Source organism: Patiria miniata, unplaced genomic scaffold, assembly GCF_015706575.1.
Source record: "Patiria miniata isolate m_02_andy unplaced genomic scaffold, ASM1570657v1 HiC_scaffold_25, whole genome shotgun sequence".
NCBI lineage: Eukaryota > Metazoa > Echinodermata > Asteroidea > Valvatida > Asterinidae > Patiria > Patiria miniata.
This window is the reverse complement of record NW_024037064.1, coordinates 8,402,976-8,430,860: the sequence shown is the minus strand read 5'-3', so window position 1 is coordinate 8,430,860 and position 27,885 is coordinate 8,402,976. Positions and strand designations below refer to the sequence as shown.

The 27,885-nt window shown below is 41.0% G+C and overlaps 1 protein-coding gene across 2 annotated transcripts; it reads right to left on the bottom strand.

Annotated features, from left to right (window-relative positions):
* Positions 1 to 42: 42 nt before the first annotated feature.
* On the bottom strand, positions 43 to 26,688 carry LOC119733400 (zinc finger protein 808-like). Of its 2 annotated transcripts, XM_038206978.1 has the most exons (9): positions 26,495 to 26,688; positions 23,832 to 24,060; positions 22,494 to 22,592; positions 20,597 to 20,662; positions 17,647 to 17,757; positions 16,464 to 16,523; positions 5,138 to 5,208; positions 4,103 to 4,292; positions 43 to 1,429 (listed from the first exon to the last, which is right to left on the bottom strand). In XM_038206978.1, the coding sequence occupies exons 2-9, from the start codon at positions 24,040 to 24,042 to the stop codon at positions 1,299 to 1,301; spliced, it is 939 nt and encodes a 312-aa protein (XP_038062906.1). In that variant the 5' UTR covers positions 24,043 to 24,060; positions 26,495 to 26,688; the 3' UTR covers positions 43 to 1,298. The 2 variants fall into 2 exon arrangements, with proteins under 2 accessions (XP_038062906.1, XP_038062905.1); XM_038206977.1 differs by lacking the exons at positions 43 to 1,429; positions 4,103 to 4,292; positions 5,138 to 5,208 and adding an exon at positions 6,187 to 11,738 and having other exon boundaries at positions 26,495 to 26,685.
* Positions 26,689 to 27,885: the final 1,197 nt, after the last annotated feature.

The following is a 27,885-nucleotide window of genomic DNA, read 5'->3' as shown; positions in this document are numbered from 1 at the left end:
CCAATGGTTAACCACGGAAAATACGTACACAAAAAAGACGTATTCGATGTATTACACTGCTTTATGTTTATTAAGTTGGACAAATAATGTTAACGTCTTCTTAACATAATTTTCAAAGTTATATAACAACATTAGGTTTCGAGTGAATCCAGTGTATCGCTTCAAAATATGAAAGGAGAAAAAAAAGAACACAATGTATATTTCAATAAATACGATTAATACAAAAACGAAAAAAGAAGAAGAAAATGGTAAAGAAATATGGCACTTTGAAATTGAATATACTGCCTAAAACAAGCTAGTGCATCAATGAAAGATGATTATGGCGATTTCCAGCTTAGTATATAAATGCAATCAATGTTGCAAATGGACCCACATCCTAAATTTATATTAAACTAACTTAATTAATTATTCACATGTGCTGTGTTAAATTGGCACACCTGTCCCCCCCCCCAAAAAAAAACCCCACATAAGATATGAAATATTTAGCAAGGCAAGTGACACATATCTGACCAGAAAATTGGCCTGTAATTTAAAACGATGAATGAAAATATAACAATAAGTTTATGACATGATATAATAGAAAATAAAAACACATACATGCCGGTGAAGCTAGCTCCATAATGGGTACAAACGTTGTAGGCCTCAAAATGCCTCTTCATCAATATGATTATTTAATGGGTGGGCAGTTCCATGAAAATGTGTACCCCCCCTAAAAATTTAACTTATATAAAACTTTGAAACCTTGTTTTGTCAGTGGCCGAGAGGTCAATAGCATTGCAAAGGTAGGTGTACACAAAATCAATGTAAATGAGTTGGTAGTGTATCTAGTGGTCCGAGAAACGGAACTGCATTAAATTAAACAAGGACCAAACCATTTTAACTTGAAAGTTAACACCATATCCAAATGTAATGTCTACGACGGCAGATAGAACAGCTCAGGAATTGCACATCAAAATGTATAGGCTTTCCAGCTGCCAACTATAATTATACCTTTTTTAGGGTGCATTTTTGGGCATAATGTAGCAGAAATAGTACAGGGAATTGCGTTAATGTCAGGTGACATAATGCTGCGTTTCCAACGTGCATGTCAGATCGCATTAACATTTATATGTGTCATAAAACAAATATTGAATGCTTTATCTCGTGGTGAAGTAAAACTAGCCTCCCTCGGTGATCCATGGAGCATTCTATTTTCCCTCGGCTTCGCCTCGGGAAAATAGAATGTCCATGGATCGCCTCGGGAGGCTAGTTTTACTACACCACTCGAAGCATTCAATATTTGCATAATATACTTTGGCTCAAACTGGGTTTTGCTGGGGAGCTTGACTTTTAGTTGACCGCCACTTTAGGCCACTGACCTTTGTCCTCAGGGCCTGTTTTATGGCGACCGGGGTGGCTGTCGTGTCGGCGTTGTTTTGCAAGGTGAAATCTGTTGAAGATATTTTTGTTAATTATCAAAACATGACAATTGTTCATATACCACATATCTTTCATTATTTCATTGACGCTCGTTAAAGGGCAGATGGCATAAGACACTGATAGTAGAAAATTGCCCCTTATTTATAGATCAAGATGTGTATCAGCCTTCAAACAATTAAACAAGTACTTTTGCATTTTAAGCTGCGTTGATACTTATATACCAGCTATATTTTCATTTATCTGAAAGTGGATTGAACCCGGAAGTCCGGGCCAAAGCCAAAATTGGGGCTTGGGGTGCCCAGCCAGGGCATGCAAAAAAATGAGCGTTCTGGCAAGAAAATCACTTCCACGCAAACTGCATTAAAAGGCTTCAATGTCCCCTGCGCGTAAATATGAAGCCAATATTCTCTAAGCAAATTTAATATAAACAGTAGGAATTTTGAATTTGTAACATGGCTGCATCATAATTTTAGAACAACTTGTGTTATATTTCGGAAGGAAATCTTTACATTCATTCATCAAAATGGAGGTTATTTTTTGCATGTGCCCTTTTGCTTGGAATGGTCATAACGAGGTCGCGATAAGGGCATATACGCGCATGCCCTTTTGCCAGACATACGGCTCACGAACTTGGGGCGTCACAGCATCAATGCAGCCCATTAAATTTTATTCATAAATACCTCAGACAGTTTAGCCATTCCTATTGGTCGAGAGCCCGTCACGTGGCCGGTCTTAAACGGATGATAAAGACATGGCTAGCTGGTCTTCAACACTTTTCCAGTGTCACAATAAAATGTGGACTCCTAAAAATCCAGTGCCTCTTACCGTTTCATTGGTTGAACGTTCACAATCCACACGTAGACATGCGCAACACTACAAGCGAGACAGAATGTTATAGTTCTAAATTCAAAACGCAACGCCCCAGGTGCGTTCTGCGTGACATCGCGCAGAACATGCTACGCGCGCGTCAATCTCCATAAATGGGTTGTTTACATCTTACTCGCCAGCTGAACACTCCATTATTTTGCTACAGGGATGTTTCAAAAAGCATGAAGTGAACTTGTTGAACAAAATCGGGATTTTTTGAACGAATTATTTGATATTTTTTTACGGATAAGGTATTTATGAATGGGAATAAATATGTGCTCGGTCGGTATTTATCACTCTGTTTAATACCGCTTAGAGTCTGGGTGCTGATAATTACCCTCGCCTCCGGCTCGGGTAATTATCAGCACCCAGACTCTAAGCGGTATTAAACGAGTGATAAAAACCTCCGGAGCACACATTTATTCCCTTAATCACAAATTCTTATTTCAGCTAAATCACTGCAAAGATTCATTCCTGTAGAACTTATGCTGAATAATAATAATAAAAAATATAATATCGGCATTTAAGAACGCTCTTATTAATAAACTAAATCACAGCGCTTAGAGTATTATTATTATTACCCCTGATCATTGGGCCAATTAAACATTCCAAATACCATCTCAGCTCCCTGGGGAGTATACAGCTGGATGCTGCCTGTTATGCGCAAGCAAGCTTATTCAATCACAATAACCATCTCTGCCCTCACAGGTACCCACTTACTCCTGGGTTGAGAAAAGCAATGAGTGACAAAGTGCCTTGCCCAAGGGCACACGCACCATGACCCCGGCTGGACTCGAGCCCACAACCTGCAGCTTTACCCACAGACCACGAATCCAGTGCCCTTAACCACGAGGCCACAGGTAGCCTGGAAACATGACAATTACAATGTGACAATAACAATGTGACAGGTAGCCTGGAAACATGACAATAACAATGTGACAATTACAATGTGACAGGTAGCCTGGAAACATGACAATTACAATGTGACAATTACAATATGGCAGGTAGCCTGGAAACATGACAATTACAATGTGACAATTACAATGTGACAAGTAGCCTGGAAACATGACAATTACAATGTGACAATTACAATATGGCAGGTAGCCTGGAAACATGACAATTACAATGTGACAATTACAATGTGACAGGTAGCCTGGAAACATGACAATTACAATGTGACAATAACAATGTGACAGGTAGCCTGAACACATGGCAATTACAATGTGACAATTACAATGTGACAGGTAGCCTGGAAACATGACAATTACAATGTGACAATTACAATGTGACAGGTAGCCTGGAAACATGACAATTACAATGTGACAATTACAATATGGCAGGTAGCCTGGAAACATGACAATTACAATGTGACAATAACAATGTGACAGGTAGCCTGAACACATGGCAATTACAATGTGACAATTACAATGTGACAGGTAGCCTGGAAACATGACAATTACAATGTGACAATAACAATATGGCAGGTAGCCTGGAAACATGACAATTACAATGTGACAATAACAATGTGACAGGTAGCCTGAACACATGGCAATTACAATGTGACAATTACAATGTGACAGGTAGCCTGGAAACATGACAATTACAATGTGACAATTACAATGTGACAGGTAGCCTGGAAACATGACAATTACAATGTGACAATTACAATATGGCAGGTAGCCTGGAAACATGACAATTACAATGTGACAATTACAATGTGACAGGTAGCCTGGACACATGACAATTACAATGTGACAATTACAATGTGACAGGTAGCCTGGACCCATGACAATTACAATCGAGAACCAGTACTTACCAACCACCGCATCTACAATTTCCTTCGGTACATTCCTCAAGGTGCCCAATGTGGAAAGCTCCTCGTTGGTGTAAAAAGCGTTCAGCAAGGTGCATGCCATCTTTGTGGCCGATCTGGAAGAGTGTCGCATGGCTGACGTAATATTCGACGAGTAGACATATATTGGTATTCCGGGACTTAGTTCAGTCATCTGAACAGACAGGGAGAAACAAATGCATTACAAAGCTGTAAAAAACGCGTGTCCTTTCAATAGCTTCATCAAAGAGTGAAGAGTTTTTTAAACGCAACATCCATGTGAAACTAAAGTGAAACATTTGCACAGTTGTGACAATTTAAAGTCTAAGAAGTTCATTTTTTTTTTTTAGATTTATTGTACAGGTATTCTTGTATGTTGTGTTTGACTGTTATTTAGGGGTCATGACAGTTTGACAATGTTTGTGCGTAACCCTAACCGTAACCGGGAAAGGTCATCCTCCAGTGATTCATTAGGGAGTATTTTCATCTTTAGATAACTTGCAATTCTCTGAAGTTAAGTCACGTACATCCAAGTTGAAGGTGGCAATTTTTTTTACAAGAAAACAACTTGATCTTTAAAGAGAAACTATACTGCATGAGATTATTTGCCACTAGACGTGCCCAAATAATATACAGTAGAAAACCACTATAAGGACACGATGGGATCCATAAAAATGCTTCGCATTAATATCGAATTCATGACAACGATTGGGTATAGACCGCTTGCAGACGCAATCGATAATTGACGCGCGAAGGTGCGCGAAGGTGCGCGACGCCATGTTGTGGGACAAAATGTGAATGGATATAGATATATGCTTGTCCCACAACATGGCGTCGCGCGCCTTCGCGCGTCGATTATCGAACGTATCTACAAGCGGTCTATTACAATTGACTATTTCGGGATCAAAAGGGTATCATCGTTGTAGCTAAATGTTCGTTATAGCTAAATGTTCGTTAAAGCGGTGTTCGTTATAGCGGCCTTTAACTATATTCGCCATAACAGTAAATGTGAACACTAACTTTATGCATGGATGCAATGTTACGGTGGACTAGCCCTGGCCTTGGTGGACTGCATGCATACAATGAGTGACCTGTAAAAAATGCACACAAACGGAATACATTAATATAAATACCACATTTTATGCAAACGCAAGATGCTCTTTGCAAGCTGATTCCCTAGCATATTACCTGGTTGTTAGACGACAGTCAGCTCCAAGAACGGTCTTCTTGCTGTCAAGTTGCTCACGCTCTTTCATACACAACGGAATCTACAACAATATACATGTGTGTGATTCTATATATCTGCGGATGAGGCCAATGAGTTTTGGTGTTCATCTTTTACATTGTGATATTTGTTTCCCTTACCAATAGTGAAATGTATATCGATGACTTCAGCTGTTCAAATTGTAGTCGCGCTACTTCTACCTTTTTGGTAGCAAAGGATGGAACATCTAACTAATTTCATGGCAGTAAGGGTGTCCTAAATAGTTCATGGTTTCAGGGTGTAAAAGGACACTAAGATTGATTTTTAAAATTGCTTTTGAAATGTGTTTGTTGGTTCTTATATGTTACATGCTACCATGTAGTAATGTGTTGGAAAAGATGCCATTCATTATGATAAAGCAAGCTGCTTTAAAGTGGCTATTTAATATCGATTCACGGTTCGTTAGCCACAGTGTTTCACGCATAAAACAAGACCCACATATTTGGTGTCCTTTTACATGAGCAATTTTTGCAATGTTTTTGAGAACTTGATAAAGGTATTATTGGGTTCACTGGCATAAATATCCAAATGCATCACCAATATGCCCAACTTGATAAGTGTGAAACTGTAACAGAGGTTGCATGCTTGGGATGTTTTTATATATATATATTTTTTATTTTGGGTCATTAATACTAGGTTTCACGTGTAAAAAAGGATATCAATACGGTGTCCCCTTATGCAACCATGCGCAGAATTTTTATTTTTAGTCTAAGCTGGTTATTTTCACAATAAACATTGATGTGTTATCCTGGGTAAGACAAACAAAAACCGCATATTAAAATAAACACACCACATTGAACATAAATTATCACAAAAATAGCAGAACATTTATTTGGTGTCCCTTTACACCTGAAAAATGGGTTTCGACATGGTACGTTTTTTGCTTTTCTGGGGTAATTAAAGTTTGATTTTAGATACAACTACATGTTGAAGATGTCAATATATAGCTTTCAGTTATACTGAATTTTTATCGAATCCCCTGTCAATCATTTTTTTTCAATTTTGGGTCAAAATTTCACAAGTTTGCACCCTTACTTATTGAATAACCCATCATTCTTTTCTTTTATCGGTTATTCATATCTGGAACTGCATAGTGGAATCCGGCGACCAGAATTAGAATTTTTTACTGCGATGCATGGTGTTACGTTCAGGCACATGCTGCACGCGTTCGTAAAGACGAGGCGGACGCACATTTTTTGTACACTGTATTCTTATCGGTCGAAAAAAGAGAATATAACTTGAATGCACGGCGGATTATGTTTAAACCATGCTGATTTTATTACCTTTTCTACAACAAAACCAAAAAAATAAGGTAGACTCATTTCAAGCTCCTTTATATACCTTACTTGTCTTTTTAAATTTCCTTCGATAAAAAAAAGCATAAAAAATGTACACAATTAATGTTATGGTTAAAATTAGATATTGAGTTGAGCAATTGACCTAGCGCCGTATGAGAGTAAGCCACGACCCTTAGACAACACAATTGAGTTTTTGTACACTAACTTTTTTGTCTCAGATTTTGCGCGCTCCCGTCCATTTTAATTTGTATATCATGTAATTGGACAATATTCATAAGCTGCGTTGATGCGATTCTAACAAGTTCTACTGCGATAAGTCAATTATTAACGCTGGGTTAAAATAGGCATGCTTGCGCTGATTTGCACACTTGAGCGTATAAACAGGTAAGCCTACATACCACATACGTCAATCACAACCAACACGTAAATTTAAATCAAATCACCTTGATGCTAAAATAATATTTACTAATACATGTACAGTCGAATCTCTTTAGTACAAACTCTGTTAATACAAATTTTTGGTCATTATTACATAAAGCCTTAGTCCCGAGTGTGCATTTATGTGCACAATGAATGGGACTAACGTTCCTCTTAATACAACATTCTGATATAACAAACAATGTGGCTAGGTCCGATCGAGTTTGTATTAACGAGAATCGACTGTACGTGTATAATATCTACGTGAATACAGCATGACTTAAAAATTACGATTCACAAACACAGCTGGCAAGTTGTTACAGCACTGTCTACATTTACAATTTATGTACAGAATTGAAAGTGAATAAGCTTTGTAAGACTTCAAGTTGTTGTCACGAAATTAATTCAATTAATATTTGCGATAAAAAGCAACAATCTTCCAACTGCACAGAGCGAGTTGTTCTACCAAAATTGTCATCATTATCCATCGAAATTGCAGTTGACTGAGCAAATCTGCGAGAAATAGGATAGCCATATTTCTGAAGCTATTCCCAGCTTTTGTTATGTCAATGTGAACCATGAACTCCATTTTTGATGTATGCACCATTTTACTCATGGATCAAAAATTTCTTAATATCAAATTTTCTTTGACTACAAACATACTTTTCATGCAACAAAGATGTATACATTGTTATGTACTGTACAACTTTTTAAAGGAATAATTACACCAAAATGGGTGGACGTCCGAAGTTGGAAGAATCAATCGAATTGCCAAGTGATGACAGAAATCCTTAAGATTAAAATAATAACTTTTTAAAACAACTACATTTTCATGTACTTTAGGAATACAATGGATAACTTAAAAATACAACAATAAAAAACATGTATAAAAGAGCCGCACCTTAACAATTATCTGGTAACTGCTCAAGAGGTGCCGGAGTCAATCGGGTATAATACAGTAACCCACAAAATAGTGCACATAATAGCGAGGGTTTTAAATGGGATATTGTCACAAGGTAGCAAGCACGTTATTGGGAGTTTGACACACGCACACTATTATCTGGGTTATAGGGAGGTACTGCAAGTCACTGTAAGAAAGAGCAGCGTATAGTGTATGTAACTGCCCTGTTAGTGCCCTATTACATTGTGAACTGGTACTGACGCTGTTACATTTAATTATTAATAATAATAATACATGTAGTGTCACAGGCACAGGAAATTTGAAGACACTTTGACAGGGATAATGTTCAGAATTATGTAGTTAAAGCAACAGGGTGCAAATTAATCGGAAAGACGTTGCACAAATGATACAGGGCAATACGTGTGCTTTCGGATTATAACTTGCACTGGGCCAAGGGTAATGCTCCAACCACTGTGGTGTATTTAGAATTATGGGGTAATGATGTCTGAAAGTGATGGAAGTGTACATGTACATCGAGCTGCGTTCGCTTTTATCTTTGATCCCCTCCCTCACACTTCTCCATCAGATGCAAAACGGGACACAAAATGGCCACTGATACTACTGGGATAGCCGTAACTACCAGTGACTTGGTGAAATAATCTTGATCCGCCTATTAAAAATTGGCTGGCATTGAATCACTTTGACCCTTTTGTGTGCAATGAAACTTCTGGTGCTTTCTTAAAGAACCAACAGAAGGGAATGCTTTGCCACAAGTGCAAGAATATGGTTTCTCGCCTGTGTGCTGCCTTTCATGCCTAGTGAGTAAATACCGCTGTTTGCAGACTTTGTTACAGAAGCCACACTGGTAGAGCTTTTCCTGTTTTATGCTAGTTCCCGAGACTGACGGAGCATTTTTACTCTCTGAGCTGTGCGTGATGTGGGATTGATCATGAAGGGCTCGTTTTTCAGCACTAGTAAACACCTTACTGTACGCTTGGTGAATTATCGGGTTGTTGTCTAGTTCAAAAGTTATACTGCCCTGCTTGCTTGGGCTTCTACGATCAATCATTCTTGGAGACTTCTGCTGGGCAGTTTGTCTCATTGGGCTTCCCAAACTGGTCACAAGTTGGCTATGGCTTTTTGGTGCATTGGCAAATTGGAACTGGCTTGTACTTGCACCGGCCAATCTGGGACTTAAGTTTTTCTTTGCTTTAGCCACTTTGCTGATTTGGCCTGTGCCGGCCATTTTCGGACTTGTGATGGAACCTTTTTGTATGGAGCTTGTATTACCCAGTTTACGAATGGGGCTTTTCTTGGGCATTTTATGGAGAGGGCGTGTACTCGGTAAATGAACACTAGGGCTCCTACAATCAGACATGTTAGGAGACTTCTGTTTGGCAGCTGGCCTACTGGGGCTTCTCAAACTGGTCACGTTTGGGGTATGGCTTTTTGGTGCATTGGCAAATTGGAACTGGCTTGTACTTGCACAGGCCACTCTGGGACTTAGGTTTTTCTTTGCTTTTGGCACTTTGCTGATTTGGCCCGTGCTGGCCATTTTTGGACTTGTCTTGGAACCTTTTTGTGTGGAACTGGTATTGCCCAGTTTACGAATAGGGCTTGCCGGCATTCTTTTTGGAACTTTCTTCTTATGCATCTGCCTTGGGGAGGTTAAGCGTCCCGGCATCTTTTTGCCCATTTTGCGGATCATTGAAGGATTTTTGATGTGTAGGCTCTCATGATGTAGAAGACGAATTTTGGAAGACAAATTCACGTTGCAATACTTGCAGCAATATTTGCCCAGTTTGCGGATCATTGACGGATTTTTGATGTGGAGGCTCTCATGATGCAAAAGACGAACTTTGGAAGACAAATTCACATTGCAATACCTGCAGCGATACTTTGGCTTGATACCAGATCGATGAGTCTTGGAGGAACCACTGGAAGGAGAAGCTTTATTGGCGACACCGCCGGCATCGATGTGGTTTGACTCGTCTTGCTCCAGTGACTCGTCAACTGCCGACGAGTCTTTCCCATCTAATATCCCAGTTGCAGTTGGCTTGTGCTGCATCTGTCTGTGTTTTATCAGAGCAGCCTTGGTTGCAAACACCTCTTGGCAGGTGCTGCAATCAAACCTTCTACCGACATGAGGCTTCTTGTTTGTGTGGATCTGCATATGTTTTTCCAGATTGTTCTGATAGGCAAACATTTTGGGGCAGTATGGACAGCAGTGCGCAGCCGTCAGCACTGGCATCTTTTCGGAGACCAATGATTTACTGCAGACTTCTATCATGTGCCTCCTGAGATTTCCATTTGTGGAAAAAAGTTTCCGGCACTTAGTGCACTGATGGGATGTCTCCTTTGATCTGACCTCAGGATCTGCCTCTTCACAACTTTTATCTTCCACTAACTGATGATGCTCCTGCTCATGGTGGCTCAAAGAATCAGAATCGAGAAAGACCCTAACGCAGGCCCTACACTTCAACAACTCTTTGCCGTGGACACTGACCCAGTGTTTTAAGAGGTACTTCCGCGCCTTAAACAAATCCAGACACTCAGGGCACTGATGCGGCCTCATATTACTGTGAACTCGCATGTGGGCTCCCAATTTCTTGATCGTCTTGAAGCATATCTTACAAGTGTGATTTTCTTGATGCTTTTGAAACCCTTTGACAGTAAACAAAACCTTGTAACACAAGTTGCACTTGAAGCCATCATTGTGTTTTCGCAGTCGTTCATACTTTTTCCGGATACTTTTGGATGCCCGCGTGGGTCGGCTTGCTTCCAGTCTGACACGACCTGTTGGACCTTTTCCTGTGTGTACTCTCTGATGTTGTTGGAGGTCAACTCTAGTCGGAAAAGCAATGTGTCCCTTCATGTGTTCGGCCAACGCTGTCTCAGCTGGAAAGTCCACCTCGCATATATCACAGCGATACCACTGATTTACCCCAGGACTTGTGGGAGAGTTTGAGCTAGCATGAGCAACTGTCTCCTCCTCTGCTGAGTAACTAACACGTGTGAGATGCATGGGATGGGGTGCCTCAGACTGGGGTTTTGGAGAAATTGTTGTTCTGTTGGATTGTAGCTGGTTCAGATTTGAATTCGAAATATTCTGGTTTAAATGGGTCTTTGCATGTAACCTACTTTCTTTAACCGTACGGCACGTTTTGCTACAGAAGGCACAGGATATCTTCTTGTCTTTGCTGTGTGTCCAGAGGTGTTCTCTTAAATGACCCTTGCGTAGGAATCGTTTCGGGCACAAAGGGCAAGGAAATTTCCTTGGTGATACCGCCGGTGTGCTTGTTTTTGGCGACAAGCCAATGGGTGTGTCGATGCTGCTTGGTGAGCTACGCAAACGTCCCTGTTCCCTTGGGCTAGCATTGTGCTGACAATGCGGGCAATGGAAAGGCCGCCCAGCTGAGAACTCCCCAAACTTGAAAGACCTCTTGCAGTATTTGCACTCAAAGGGCCTGGTCTTGCCCACACTCTGTGGAGTGCTGACATCCCCTGTATCAGTCTCATCTCCACTGTCCTCCTCCTCATCATTTTCATCATCCTCAAATGATTTCCTCACATGTGAGTTATCCTGATAGGCGTCAAAACCATTATCTTCTCTTGGAGACTGGTCTCCATTGCCCAGTTGCACAGTGCCATCAAGGCTCATTTTTTTAACAGTTACCTGTGCTCTGTTATTCCCCAGATCTTCAAACAAGTCCTCTGTGTCTAGACGACCTCGTGGGCATTCTGAGAAATTTAGAAGAAAGAAAAAAAGAGGCAAAATTGAGTCTGATAAAATTGGCAACGGTTTATTAACAGAGAGTAGACTCTTTGCAAATTGTGGCCGTAACAAGTGGTCAGCTCACTGACATCCTGAGTAAAATCAAGACCAATTTTTGTCAAAATAGATCCACTATGTTAATTGCAGGATCCTGAACAATTTCTCAGAATCTAACAAAGTATTTCCTTCTTCCTCAAAACTTTCCATTCGCTTCCCTTTTTTTGTAGGCTTTGTGTATAGATGCTGACAAAGAATTTGTCCAAATCATGCCTCTTATACCACTTAGCCATTGATCATATCAATCACATGACTGTCATCCAGAACCTTGGGGTCAAAGGTCAATGTATTTTGCCCATGTACCGTAGCTTCCTGACTGAACAAACCAAATCTAATCCATCTACAGTGAAGTCTGATATAGAGCTATTCTTCGGGGCTCCCCAGATATCAACATGGTAGGATAATTTTCATCATATATTTATGCTGCAGTTACATTGTGCATGCTGTGATCACTGGACGCACTCAGACAACTTCACTATCATTGAAGTGATGAACTTTTTACAGAGACTTGAAGATGCTATCATGTTGATCTTCTGCGTCAGATATCATTCAGCCAAGTTCCTGATGCCTCGATTATTGGTATCCCCTTGACGAATAGTCCGAGTATCACCCACTGTCCACTGTTACATTGTACATGCTACGATCACTGGAAGCACTCGGACAACTTCACAGACATTGAAGATGCTATCATGTCGATCATCTGTGTCAGATATCGTTCAGTCAAGTTCCTGATTCCTCAGGCAACTGTTGGTATCCCATAGCTGCCAACATTTCAAAATCCCAATTAGTAATCAACCCGCGCGGTCATTTTCAACTTCTCGTTTTATCGAAAGCTTTACCAACATCGAGTACAGGTACATAGTTTACATGTACACATACATGTGCATACCCTTCTTGTTGTGAATAATAATGTACTGTAGGCCAAAAGATAATACAAAAAAAAAGATGCTATCAGTGTTACATTGTACATGCTATGATCACTGAAAGCACTCTGACAACTTCACAGACATTGAAGATGCTATCATGTCGATCATCTGCGTCAGATATCGTTTAGTCAAGTTCTGATGCCTCAGTCAATAGGCAAATGTTGGTATCCCCTAGATGAATAGTCCAAGAATCACCCATTGTCCACTGTTACTTTGTACATGCTACAATCACTGGAAGCACATAGACAACTTCACAGACATTGAAGATGCGATCATGTCGATCATCTGCGTCAGATATCGTTCAACCAAGTTCCTGATGCCTCGATTATTGGTATCCCCTTGACGAATAGTCCGAGTATCACCCACTCTCCACTGTTACATTGTACATGCTATGATCACTGGAAGCACTCAGACAACTTCACAGACATTGAAGATGCTATCATGTTGATCCTCTGCGTCAGATATTGTTCAGTCAAGTTCCTGATTCCTCAGTAAACAGTCAATCATTGGTATCCCCAAGATGAATAGTCCGAGTATCACCCACTGTCAAACAAAACCCTCTGTCATGTCTGTGCAACCAACATCTGATATATACATGTACATGTACACTATGTGATCATGGCAAATTCACATGCAACAGCAAATCAGAATCAACTTTAGAAATTGTGTTGTCCTGGTGATTAGTCAATTTGACCGCCATGTTTCTGTACAACAATAGGTTACCGAAACTATTGGTCAGAGTTTTGAGGTGAAGACTCAGTCCTGTTTTGCATCTGCTCGCATATACCCTTGCTGTGCAAGTGGATGTTCCATAGACTATGTTAGAGACCTGTCCTGTTTAAAGCTGGAACTGTTTTAATGGCATCACCATCCAGGCCGATCGTAAGTAGAATGAGCATGTTATAATGTATGTGCATCAAGAGCAATGCATCTCTACACTAAATACCGGTACATCTTGTACCCAATTACCGGTACAACATAGGGGAAAAACCACTGGTACCTGGTAGCCGTTAAAGAAACCGAACCTGAAATTAAAATCTCAGAAGTCCCTTTTCAGATTGTTCATACTCTGTTCTGATGCACAGTCCTATAATGAAGACCTCATCCAGCAATACAGTGTCAAATTACAAGTCAAATGCCGAGTTGAGATCAAAACATCTGCAAAACCTCTTGTAACTTCAGAGTTGCATAGTCATCTCTGGGCACAAAACCAATATAATCTTGGATTGGATGTTGCCTAAGATACAATGCCTAAGGCCAAAAAAAAAAGTCTCCGGTTTCTGGTATGCGCGCGCGTCGCCGTAGCCATGCGCGTCGTCAAAATGAAAAAGTTTTTTTTTTAATACAAGATGATGTCTCAAAACCGCCAAACTCACTGGTTTGACTGGAATCCTGCTGCTGCACAATTTTAACGTGTTTTTAGATGGGGTTATGATCGAGAATAAACTTTATGTGGCCTCTCTGGACTCCCATATATTTGCACTAAGTTCAGTCGGGCACCATTTGCAGTCATCAGCCGACATTTGAAGCCAAAAAAAAAAAAAAAACAGGTAAAAAAAAAAAAAGCCGTCGCCGCACCACTTTTGGGGCAAGTTCCATACCAGAAACCGGAGACTTTTTTTTTTTTGGCCTAATCGCTTACCGCTTTCCATTCCCCCAAAACAGGGACCTTACATGCAATTTTCAATTCTGTATATTGGCCAACCCCAAAATTCTATATAGTACAGATGAACTCTGATAAAAAGAGCACTGTTCAGGCAACATCCTGCTTACAAAATTAGGTCCCAAGTCTTTGTTTTTATTTGTTTTCCAGTACTGTTGATACAAGGTATGTACCTGTTACAAAAAGGTAAGTTGTAAAGTCCCAAGGACCTTGTTATAAAGGTGTAAGACAGTATATGCCTTCTTGCAACAATGTGTGTGCCCAACTAAATGCCCTCTTGAACTTGTTTTTAATCTTTACATGTTATCATCTTTTATAGTACTGTAAATGTATACTCTTTTCAAAAAATTTTCTTAATGACTAACTTTATTGTAATCTTATCCTAGTTTATTTAAATTGTGTTTTATTTTTATTCTTCTATTTGTATTGTAACGTAATAAACTGTCAGTTCTTTTCAGAAGGTTTTTATAAGGATGAGAAGTTTTAAAAATACACCTGAAATGAAATTGAAATTGAAACAATGTGGCCTTTTGAGGATAAACTTGTCTGCAAAACAATTCAGCTATGTTGACTCAACATTTACACGTAAAGCAAGTTCGGTATTTCAATTGCACATATGCGCATAATGATAAGGGTAACAGGTCATTTGGGATAACTGAATGCTCCATCAAAATAATAAACAACATTACCTGCTTTTACATTGTATATATTCTGTGAGCAAAACGAGCTGCGTCGCGCGGCATGGCGCGATGTGCGAATTATCATGTGGCTTCGATTTATGCGCATACTTTATACGTATCCCACGAATGTTAAGGCCAGCGCCAATGCACTTGTGCACCACTTAGTTTTTCGTTTCCCGCAAGCGTATGGGCCTGTGGTGAGTGTTCGCGTAATACGCGCAGCGTTTTGCTCACAGGCGCAATAGCAAATGTCGTGACTAGGTTTTATTATAAGTCTATGGCTAAGATCAGCCTCATCGATGGCACACGAACGTGCAAGGAGATGGTCGCTGGCAGTCGCGCGTTAATTCGCTCTTTGCACGCTTCGCCATAAGCATGCAAAGCCTCGAGCTGGCAACTTTACACAACGTCGTGTCAGTGCAACAAGGTCGTATGTCCATTCTGCAACAAAGTCGGATCTCGCGCGTATACGCTCCGTGCAACAATGTCGTATCTCGACGTCCTTTGACTTTGCGTGTACATCTGGATTATTTGAAGCCACATACGACCTTCTGACATTCTGAAACTCGCGTCTTGCATTTATGCCATTTTAGGAGATACGACCTTGTTGCACTGACGCGACGACAATGATTATAGCCGGTTCAGTGATTCCAGAGTATACAAGGGTATCTCTGAACACCGACACAGGAATCGCTGAACCGGCTATATCTATTGTGCAAAGTTGCCCGATCGAAGTTCTGTATGCTTATGGCGGAAACGTGCAAAGAGCAAATTCTGAGCAGAATGGGCATTTGCGTAGCATCAAGTAAAGCCCGGTTCATACTTCACGCGAATGTGAATCGAATTTGACGTCATGGCACATTCGTTGCGAAATTCGCCCGAGTTGAAATGTGTTCAACTTTTGCAAATTGGCAGCGCGAATACTTGCCATGACGTCACAGATTCGCATTTGCTTTCGCATGAATTATGAACCGGGCTTAACATCACATCTTTAAAATGACTTGAAGCGTCGCATGGCAGATGAGATAAAAGAGAAACAATTGCGGGTAACACCATGTGGAAAGAAATGTCTTCTTTTAAGTGAGGTTCTGAAAAGAACCGGTTGGTTGAGTGTAGAACTCGACGTTTCGGACAGTGTGCTCTGATAGTCTTCACTCACCCTCCTGAGGATGGACAGAGCACTGTCCAAAACGTCGAGTTCTACATCTACACTCAACCATCGGTTCTTTTCAGAACCTCACTTCTTCCAAGAAGAGATTTCTTTCCACATGATGTTACCCGCAGTTTTTCTATTTTATTAGCAATAAATTTCCTGTAATTTCGTAATACATTCAATGTGGCAACAATAAATCTTTGAAGTCTTACCTGACGTTTGGTCAAAATCCGGCCTTGTGTTTGGAGACTGATCCAGATCCCTTGTGTTTTCTAGATAAAAACGAAGATGTCAAAAATGTTACAATACAAATCAAGTCAACTTTTTGTCAAAAAGCGATCCTATTCGTACCAAATAACCAACAGTGTAGCTAAGGTTTTCACATTGGGGAAAGGGGGGGGGGGGGCGAGGGGAAGGGTATGGATTTTATGGAAGGGGGTCCAATTTCTGTTAAGCCTGTTAAAGGGAATATACATCATTTGCAAACATTGAAAAATAAAACTACCAAGTTTTTACGAAATACCTTACTAGGATGTTGGTAAATGACAGTCTAAAGCATCCTGTAAATTTATGGCATCTGGTGTGAAGTCATTTTCAAGAAAATGGTATTTTTGTAGACATTTCCAACGGTGGTCAGCCGACCACCGTTGGGAAAAACCTAACTATTTTTCAACTACTGCTCCAACTTTACACTTTTTTTCAGTCCAAATTTTGTTTGCTATTGGTTACATGTTCATGAACGGGTGCAGGCCAGCTAGACTTGTTCCCTTACCTTACAATATTCCGGCATCCATTTTATCTTTAGTGGAGTCAAGGAACCAGACTACTTAAACATTTTTGTTTTTCTTGGTTTTTCCAGCATTTTCGATCACAAAACTTCAAACATGTCAGTGTAACAATATTTGATCTATTATACTAACCCCTCAAATAGTTCATTTCTGAAAATTACAGCAAAAGCCAATGATGCACATTCCCTCTAACTATGGTCACACATTTCCATTTTGCCCACAATGTATGTTTTCATAGGAGGGTTAATATCGCACGCACAAAATTGACTGCGTTTGCCTTCAATTGGCATCTAGGCATACACGGCGAGTCAAGACAAGCGAAAAAACGGTGTTTTTGTTTACAATTCCGTAACTTGAAAAGTACATGAGTGATTTGAATGACTCTTGTACTAAAAGAAAGCTTATAAATTGGGCTTTCATATCCTAGATGTTGAAAGTGCTACATGCAGAACTTCACTGAAACAATGGTCCCGACATTTGGGTTTCGTTGTTTTTTTTTTTTAACTCACTATGTACATTACAGTATCATGTTTGTTGGTGCATACAGGATGATTAAAATTTCAAGGACGTGTTTAATATGAGCAGTTCTGTAGAGTTCTTTGCTCACCTGCCTCAGGGCTCCCTGTGACTGAGCTTCCACTCTCATCCACAGAGGATAAGGCTCGGTCCGTGTAGCCTGCAACTCCCATTGGATGCAGCCCGTAACCCACAACTTGCTCTGAAGAACAAGAAGAAATGAAGGTTATCACAGGAGAAAATAAGACACAGGTTCTTAAAGGGAACATCAAAAAATGAAATGATCCAATTATCCCAAAATGCTTACTGGATTGTTAGGGAATGACAGACTAAAGCATCCTGTAAAATCTTGGCTCCTGGTGTGCTGACATTTTCGAGAAAAATTGTATTTTTCCAACGCTGGTCGGCCGACCATCGTTGGAGAAAACTGGTTATTTTTAAAAACTACTTCATATTTCCTTATATATTTAGTTATTCCACATTTTCGTTGCAATTGATTACACACCTATGGACGGGTACAAGCCAGCTAAATTGATACTCTGGTCATACAATTCCCCAAAGTCTATACATTGCTCCATTCCATCTCAAGTGGGGTCAAGGAACCAGATTACAAGAATATAATTGGTTTTCTTGGGTTTTCCAGCATCTTCAAGCCCAAAATGTGAAACAAGTCAGTTTAACAGTATCTGCTAAAACATACTAATCCTCCAAATACACTTATTTCTGAAAATTGCAACAAAAGCCAATGTTGTACATTCCCTTTAAGACAGTTCATTTCAAATAAAAGAATATAATTATGATAAAAATAAGGGAATAAATGTGTGCTTCGGAGGTTTTTATCATTCTGTTTAAGACCACTTAGAGTCTGGGTGCTGATAATTACCCGAGCCGGATTCATAAATACCTTTTCGGTAAGAAAAAATCATATAATTCGTTCAAAACATCCCGATTTTGTTCAACAAATTCACTTTATGCTTTTTGAAACATCCCTCTTGCAAAATAATGGAGTGTTCAGCTGGCGAGTAAGATGTAAACAACCCTTTTATGGAGATTGACGCGCGCGTATCATGTTCTGCGCGATGTCGCGCAGAACGCACCTGGCGCGTTGCGTTTTGAATTTAGAACTTTAAAATTCTGACTCCCTGGTAGTGGTGCGCATGCCTACGTGAGGATTGTGAACGTTCAACCAATGAAACGATAAGAGGCACTGAATTTTTAGGAGTCCACATTTTATTGTGACACTGGAAAAGTGTTTAAGACCAGCTAGCCATGTCTTTATCATCCGTTTAAGACCGGCCACGTGACGGGCTCTCGACCAATAGGAATGCGTAAACTGTCTTAGGTATTTATGAATGTGTATTATAAAGTGCACGTATCCATCGATATTGGTGCTCAAGGCGCTACATCATTATTTTCTTGCTCATTTGGCCAATACCATCTCAGCTCCCTCAGGAGTATACAGCTCGATGCTGCCATTTCGGTGCAAAGCAGCTAAAATCAACCACAATAACCATCTCTGCCCTCACAGGTACCCATTTACTCCTGGGTGGAGAGAAGCAATGAGTGGCAAAGTGCCTTGCCCAAGGGCAACATAAATTTTGCACCTTATTAAGTTTTGCTTTCATTTTTGGAACTTGAGTCTTATTGGCATTCGCTCGAGTCGAGTCTTCTGATGAGGGACTCGAGACGACCGGAGTTGAGTCATTTGCTCGCAGTGACTCGAGTCGAGTCATTTACCCTTGGGGACTCATTTCGAGTTCATCATCATCGTCATCAGTCTCAAAATCCAGCTATGGGACGTTGAGCCACCCGCACCAACCGATAGTCAAGGTGTGCCACAGGGCAGGGGCTGACAGAGCATGGTCGGCCTCAAGCTGTCGCACCCAGGTATTTCAGGGTCAGCCTCGTGGTTCTGACCAACCAGAGTCAGGCTTGTGTCTCTACAACTTGTGACTAGAGTCCAACTCGAGTCGAGTCATTGACTCGAGGCATTACAACTCTGTGATTCACAAGATTCGTTGGATTCCTTTTCATGCATCTGGTTTTCAGGGTCAGCCTCGTGGTTCTGACCAACCAGAGTCAGGCTTGTGTCTCTACAACTTGTGACTAGAGTCCAACTCGAGTCGAGTCACTGACTCGAGGCATTACAACTCTGTGATTCAGAAGATTCATTAGATTCCTTTTCATGCATCTGGTTTTCAGGGTCAGCATCGTGGTTCTGACAACCAGAGTCAGGCTTGTGTCTCTACAACTTGTGACTAGAGTCCAACTTGAGTCGAGTCGTTGACTTGAGGCATTACAACTCTGTGATTTAGAAGATTCAATGGATTCCTTTTCATGCATCTGGTTTTCAGGGCCAGCCTCGTGGTTCTGACCAACCAGAGTCAGGCTTGTGTCTCTACAACTTGTGACTAGAGTCCAACTCGAGTCGAGTCATTGACTCGAGGTATTACAACTCTGTGATTCAGAAGATTCATTAGATTCCTTTTCATGCATCTGGTTTTCAGGGTCAGCATCGTGGTTCTGACCAACCAGAGTCAGGCTTGTGTCTCTACAACTTGTGACTAGAGTCCAACTCGAGTCGAGTCATTGACTCAAGGCATTACAACTCTGTGATTCAGAAGATTCGTTGGATTCCTTTTCATGCATCTGGTTTTCAGGGTCAGCATCGTGGTTCTGACAACCAGAGTCAGGCTTGTGTCTCTACAACTTGTGACTAGAGTCCAACTCGAGTCGAGTCATTGACTCGAGGCATTACAACTCTGTGATTCAGAAGATTCATTAGATTCCTTTTCATGCATCTGGTTTTCAGGGTCAGCATCGTGGTTCTGACCAACCAGAGTCAGGCTTGTGTCTCTACAACTTGTGACTAGAGTCCAACTCGAGTCGAGTCATTGACTCAAGGCATTACAACTCTGTGATTCACAAGATTCAATGGATTCCTTTTCATGCATCTGGTTTTCACAATGGGTCAGATCTGGCCCATGCATTGAGACTTGTGGAGCGCAAAAATAATGAACCTAAAACCAAGAAAGCCTCACCAATTCTAGGCATTCCGGGGTGTTCTACTTCTTGTTTGACGACAACATCCAAAGCTTGGAATGTGGCTGCAAATTAACAAAACAATCAGATTAAGGCATTAAGATTGTGACGTTTACACATTTTAACGTTGGAACGAAAACAATTTCTAAATCCGTTTACACATTTTCCAAAACATTTCAAAGAAGCCCAAAATATATTAAGGTACCTACATTCACACGACCATCCTTCGAGTTCAACCTACATGTACATAGCACAAATAATTAACAATTTTTTCAAACCTTTTTAGTTTCCAAAACCGCAGAAGCACTGCAGTATTTGATTACAATCCGAGTTGTTCAGCCTTTACTTATTTAAGAGTTTAGGCTTTGCATGGTGCAGTATCGGTATCGTTTCTGTTTGCGGTAACACCATGTGGTCATAACTTCTTCTAAGAATGTATTTAGTTCTGAGAAGAACTTGTCCTGCTCATTATCACCTTTTGGTAAGAACTTTAAGTTCTGATAAGAACAGTCCTGCTTAAAGTTCTAAAAGAACTTGTCTTTGGTGTCAACATTTCGACTCGCCTGCTCTAGTCATCGTCAGGAGTCTGATTGGGTAATCATCCAGTACTTTTAAGTACTCATAAATACCTAACGCAGTTTTCCTATTCCTATTGGTCGAGAGCCCATTACGTGGTCGGTCTTAAACGGATGATAAAGACATGGCTGGCTGGTCTCAAACTCTTGTCCAGTGTCACATGAAATATTAAATATCATGATAGCAATGCCTTTTAGCGTTTCATTGGTTGAATGTTCACATTCGTCACGTAGGCATGTGTAACACTACAAGTGAATTAGTATTTCATTGTCCAAAATTCATACAAAATTCATTGTCCAAAATTCAACACTATATCAGCCCCCAGCTGCGTTTTGCGCAACACACCGCAGTACGCGTGAACCAATCTCCTTATAAGGTAAGGAGCTGTAGAGGTACATTCCATATCATCGTCAGAGGGGTGTTTGATAAAACATGAAGTAAAACTGTTGAACAAAATGGTTGGCAATGTCTAGTTTTTTTTTACTTGTTTGGATTTTTTTACCGAAATCTTTTTTTTACAGAAAAGGTATTTATGAATGGGAATAAATGTGTGTTTGGTCGGTTTAAAACATTTTTTTTAAGACTGGTTGGAGTCTTGAAGACTGATAATTACCCTCGGCTTCGCCTCAGGCACATTATATGACCCATCCAGACTCCAACCGGTCTTAAACAGATTGTTTAATACCGACCAAACACATGAGTCCCTTGATGACAGACACAGGAGAGTCAATTCTGATCATAATTGCAACTCTTTGACATTGTAGTGACTGCCCCTTTAACCATAACGCGACTTAATGTAAATAACAACATTGGCGTCACATGTAAAGAACTCGCCAATCAACGCCAGCGAACATCTTTGACTGGTACCCTGTAATGTACCAATTCGCTGGTGCGTTCACATGTGTTCCGTGTGGGTTTTTCCATGTGTTCTAACGGTTGGTGAAAAGTTAGGAGTTATTGCGTTTTGACATTTTTTGAGCACCAATCTTCAGCATAATTTTACCAGCGTTTATCATCGTCTTCGTGTGTTTTCGTCAAGTCAGTAATCGTCTGTTTGTGGCCTGAACAATCCTCGTGGATAAAAACTCTATACGAACTGTGGTTCGTGCATCCGCGCCAGGAAGAGATATCGCGATCGACCAGAGTCAGTATTCTTCCCGAGGCGAGAAGACCGAGCGAGTGGACTCGTGCCCAATTCACGGACAAATACCTTGGTGAGTTGACAACAGCTTTCGAACTGAGTATAACTATAAATATATTACAACATGATCAGAGTGTACACTAAACCTAGTCTAGAACTTGAAGGTAAACAAACAGTACCTGGATTCTCTTCAATGCTGCCCAAGTTGGAATCAACTGGCGCCATTTGTGGACTCTGCATCCTCTCAGCGGTGTCCGGGTTCATTTGCTCCCCACAATCTGAATCAAGAAAGTCATTATTATCTTCCCGACGCAAACTCCCTGACACGGAGCACCCTCAAAAATCCACTACACATTTGTGCCACAAATCCTTCAAAAATCCTCCATTTTAGAAGGAATATTTTGGAGGATGTGAGAAGATTAGGGTTGTAACTGATGTTGGACCACACAGTCTATAGTTATAGCGCCCTTCAAGGAAGTTTTCCGCCTGACGAAAACACACATCAAACGTTGAGTCTGAGAAAATTCAGTTGACCAATTCTAAGCAAAATTGCTGAACAATGAGGCATGGAGGTACGAATAATTGTTAATTATGATGTCTTAATGCGTAGTACAAATATTGAATAGTTTTATATGATTTATGAGGTTAAATTTCGCCATAAGAAATTAAACCAACACTCGTGCATGTGCATTCTAGCACAGCATTTATTATAGCAGTGTACATGTACATGTAACATGTTAAATACATGGCTTTGTGTGTTACACTGCAAGTACTGGGTCAATGTACATTGTAGTCTGTGTGCTTAATTAGGTTTTTCTTCTTGTCTTTTGTTTATAGTTTTCACGGAGTGATACGTAGTAAATGTCACACACAGAGTGAAATGCACTAATAAACATCAGAGTGACATTGATACAAAACTTCAGTGAATCACGCATTTAGCCTAGCCTTAATTTTGCGATCCGATCTCGAAGTCAGCCACAAGGGTTAACCCTAACCCACCTCACTCCTCCAAAATCCTCCTGGCGGTTTTGGAGGATTCTAGAGGATTGAGGATGAATGGTGATTGAATCAAATGAGGATTCTGGAGGATTGAGGATGAATGGTGATTGAAGCACATGAGGATTTTGGAGGATTGAGGATGAATGGTGCATGAGGCACAAGAGGATTTTGGAGGATTGAGGATGAATGCATTTTGAGGCAGGACTGTCTGATGATTTTGAAGGATTTGGCGTTGGTTATCCTTCATTTAAACACGAGTGCAAAGTTTTGGGATGAGGAGGATTTTGGAGGATTGAGGATGAATGCATTGTGAGGCAGGACTGTCTGACAATTTTGAAAAATTTAGGCGGAGTTGAAAAATTTTGGAGGATTTTGGAGGATTGAGGATGGTTGTAAGCAACAAGGGCCTAGGGGGTTAGGGTTTTAATGTTCATCTTAGGTTTTGGCAATTGAACATAAAGCATTGACAGTTCCAAAACGGAAATTGCTTTACTTCATGTACAAAGAATTGCGCCTACCAAAACTGCTTTCCTCTGTTATTACGGTAACCTCTGTATTCTTCTCCCATGCCTCTTTGATAACCTGCAGCACTGCCATTCTTTTAGCGAAGAGCACTCCATCGACAAGACTGGTCAATTGCGTCACGAGCTGAAAAGCGAGGGCGTACTTGTCTGACTGAGTCAGTGACGACATCGTCGTTGATGTGGACGATTTTTCAGATCTGTCCATGGCGTCATCCAATCTGTGCTGTTTATGAACAACATACAAAACAACCCTGTTGCTGTTACAATGTAATGTTACCAAAATTTGGTTTAAAAAGTCCCTTTTCCTCACACGATTTCAGTTTTCCCAAGCTATGAACCCTAAAACTCGAGGGTATGCGGAAACACCATGTGCAAACAATTTTAGAGAATGGTTTTGAAAAGAACTAGAGGTACAAACTCGACGTTTCGGTCAGTATGCTCTCGCGGCCAGAGCATACTGACCAGAATGTCGAGTTTATACCTCTGGTTCTTTTACAGATGAGCCGTTCTCTTTGAGAAAGTTTTTCGCATAAGGTGTTTACGTTAACCCTTCATTCGGGGCCGTATCATAAGTCCGACGCCTCGTAGGTCCGAAATTTCAGACTTATGAGGCGTCGGACTTATAAGGCATAAAATTTATTTATTCCGCCTCATTGGTCCGACGCCTCATAAGTCCGACAACGGAAAAACGAGGCATTTAATTTGTCGGAGTTACGAAGCGTCGGAGCTATGAGGCGTCGGACCTATGAGGCGTCGGACTTATGAGGCGTCGGACCTATGAGGCGTCGGACTTATGAGGCGTCGGACCTATGAGGCGTCGGACTTATGGGCCTTTATTTGGTTAGGGGATGCGATTTTGTCGGACCTATGAGGCGTCGGACTTATGAGCGGACCCCCTTCATTCACTAGTATCTCCACCATGCAAGCCTCAAATCTTACTTCTCTTGGATATTTTGGCTACAAACCTTGCCAAACATTTGCCTAATCCAGTGACATGCAACATGCACTCCTAGTTAGGCCTCTAGTTTATTTTACAAATCTGCCCAGTGTAGCGCGTTATCAGAATCTGCGGTCACTGAATGCTGCAGGATACATTACATACATGTACATCTGTAGCACTGTTCAATGGGATTATAGCTCAGATTTCTACCAGATGCATAGTGTTGTGTGAACTGTGTCTAGCAGGGTCCAATGAAAACAGGAGATGATGAGGTGAATAATAATGTACATGTAGGTCATGGTCACTTTGTTTATAAATGTGTGTGCTTTCCTATGGTGCTCAATGGACCGTGGGCCCCTACTGGCTCCATATAGGTGTAAACTGGTCAAGTTTTGTCAAGTTCACACAAAAGCTGTGTTGAAGAAACACATTTAACTTGTAAGGAGTACAAACGTTTTTTAATGCTGTTCAGTCTTACTCTTACTCTTAGTTAAAACGTTAACTTTTTCTCTGTCATGTCTGTATAGACTTCGTGCAGGTCTGATAAGTGGTGGCAGCTCTATGGTGGTGGCCCAGTAAAATATGGAATTCTTTCCCATCCATCATGTCCATATATACTATAGGTCTATAAATTATAACCTTTACAACAATAATCTGACCATGGCAATGTTAATAGATTGTCAGTTATCGAGAAATGTTGAAAAGACACATGAAAGACATTGAAACATTCTTCCTTGCGGTGCTCTATTACATTGTGTATATGGTGTTGAATTTCAGGCTCTACACTGACAACACTGTGCGGTGCCGAACAAACAACGCTGATTTTGAGTTGGGGGTCAGACAAGTCGACCGTTGAGACAACTCGACCGTTGAGACAACTCGACCGTTGAGACAACTCGACCGTTGAGACAACTCAACCGTATGTGCGATAAATGGAAAGACAAGTCGACTCTCATGTTTTTGAGCCTAGTTTTGGGATAGTACCGGGGATGTTGACGGCGGCTGATCGCCGTTTGGGAGGTTTTTGTTGCATATAACAGAGCCGATATAGCGCAGCATGATTGTCCGTGCACATCCTTCGTTTTTGCCGGGCATGTGCGCCCACTTGCCGGTCAACCCGTGCATGGTGACATCGTTTTTGCCTGGCTCTGTGCACGCACTTATCCCCGGTTAACGTGGCCGTAATGTGCATGGTGGCATCGTTTTTGCCGGGCCTGTGCACCCACTTTCCGTGCCCGCCGGCCCGACGTGGTGGCCACCGTATCGGAGCGCCCTCTGTGCATCGAGTATGCCCGTTCCGCGCCCGGGACCGGTCCTACCACAGATTTATGCAACTTTTTCACACGTGTAATGTATACATTTCCATGAAGTCGAGCTATCTCAAGGGGCGAGTTGTCAGGTTGTCCTGAGTCGACTGGTCTCACGTCTCAACAGTCGACTTGTCTCAACGGTCGAGTTGTCTCAACGGTCGACGTGTCCCGAGTCGAGTTGTCTCAACAGTCAACTTGTCTGACATTCTTTGAGTTTGACATGTTGTCTTCGTCCGACCTTCATAACCTTGGCACATTTTCAAACTCATGTGTTAAGCCCACCGTGAGGCGTGACCGGACCGTGTGACCATGGAGGAATAAGAACATGGTGTGACTTAAATTCACGGTCGTATAAAAAGTTTCACACACACGTACACACACTCAAAACTAACCAAACTTCGTCTTACCTGGTGAATAATTATGAAAAACTGTGTAGATCTCCCGCCGTATATGAATCGTCCTCTCACTCAGCTCAAAAGACATCGATTGTCAATGTCACTGTCAGATGTCAGACAAAAAATTGTCAGATAGCGATCGCGCGCGCGCGGAGCACAAAGGGCGCCACCATTCGTTTACTCACGCTTATTTTCAAGCAATGCAGTGCGCCACCAAGACTTGGCCAATTAGTCTTTTCTCCCAGTGCATGGTGGGAAATGGTCGACAAATTCGCAGCGCGGGAAATTGTTCTTTTTCCGGTCAGTAGTTTCGTCAGCGTATGGTTTGAGTATCTGTTTGCCCCTTTCTTATCTATTATCAAAATGTCAATATGCGAACATTTGGGGAGGGGGGGGGGGGGGGGGGGAGTAAGGCTCATCAGTACAGAACGATTTGCCCCTCTAGCTCAAGCATACGTCGACCGGATCTCCATAAGGGCAAATTCTTGGTGCCGCGCAAATATAAACACACTCAAAGAAAACGTGATATGCAAAAGTACATGGTCAAATATTACAGCAGAATATTTTGCTTGAACCATATCATTAGCCAATTAAGCGCTCTAACTCTCGGAGAACCATTGAACAAGTTTTTTCCCAAGTCAATTTAGAGAATGGCATGCCTATAGGGGAAAGAAAGACTGCGCAATAGTCGTAGCCTTGTTGCCATTTTGTGATTGGACAATGGACGACGTTCATTTGATGGTGTCTTCGTATCTCCAGTGCAAGTAGCTGCAAGCGCGGTCACAAAAAAGTAATGCTGCTTACGCACCTGGGATCCGTCCGCACTCAATTGGAGTGTTAAGTAATTCTTCCGGTCGCATTATCAGTCCTTTATAGATATTAGGGAGGTATTTTTTTTTTAAATTAAAACAATGATTGAAGAGAAAAGCAGGGGTCAATTTAATACGCACAATATGTACATCAAATTAATAAATTTACATTCATAAAATATTTTTTTTAAAGAAAGCATGAATATATAGATGAATAATATAAGTTTCTTTTTAAAGAGAGAAGTAATTCTTCCATTCCCAAAGTTTATGCACAAAATTAATGTCCAACGAATCATTGCAGATAGCTTGCAATGTTCATTTAAATATCGAGATATATACACAGTAGGGTTTTGTGAAATGATTTTTCTTTTTCCCCTTTCTGTTTCATTATGTGAACGAAATGTGTCACAAAAAACCTGCAGAATCTGGCCTTGTACGATGAACATGTACATGCGGCGCCCGTACGTGTACATGGTACCATACGTACTTGCGTACATGTACTTCAACGTCGTTAATTGACCAATCACAAAATGGCAACAAGGCTACGACTATTGCGCAGTAAAGAAAGAATACGTCAATCATTAAGCGTGTCAC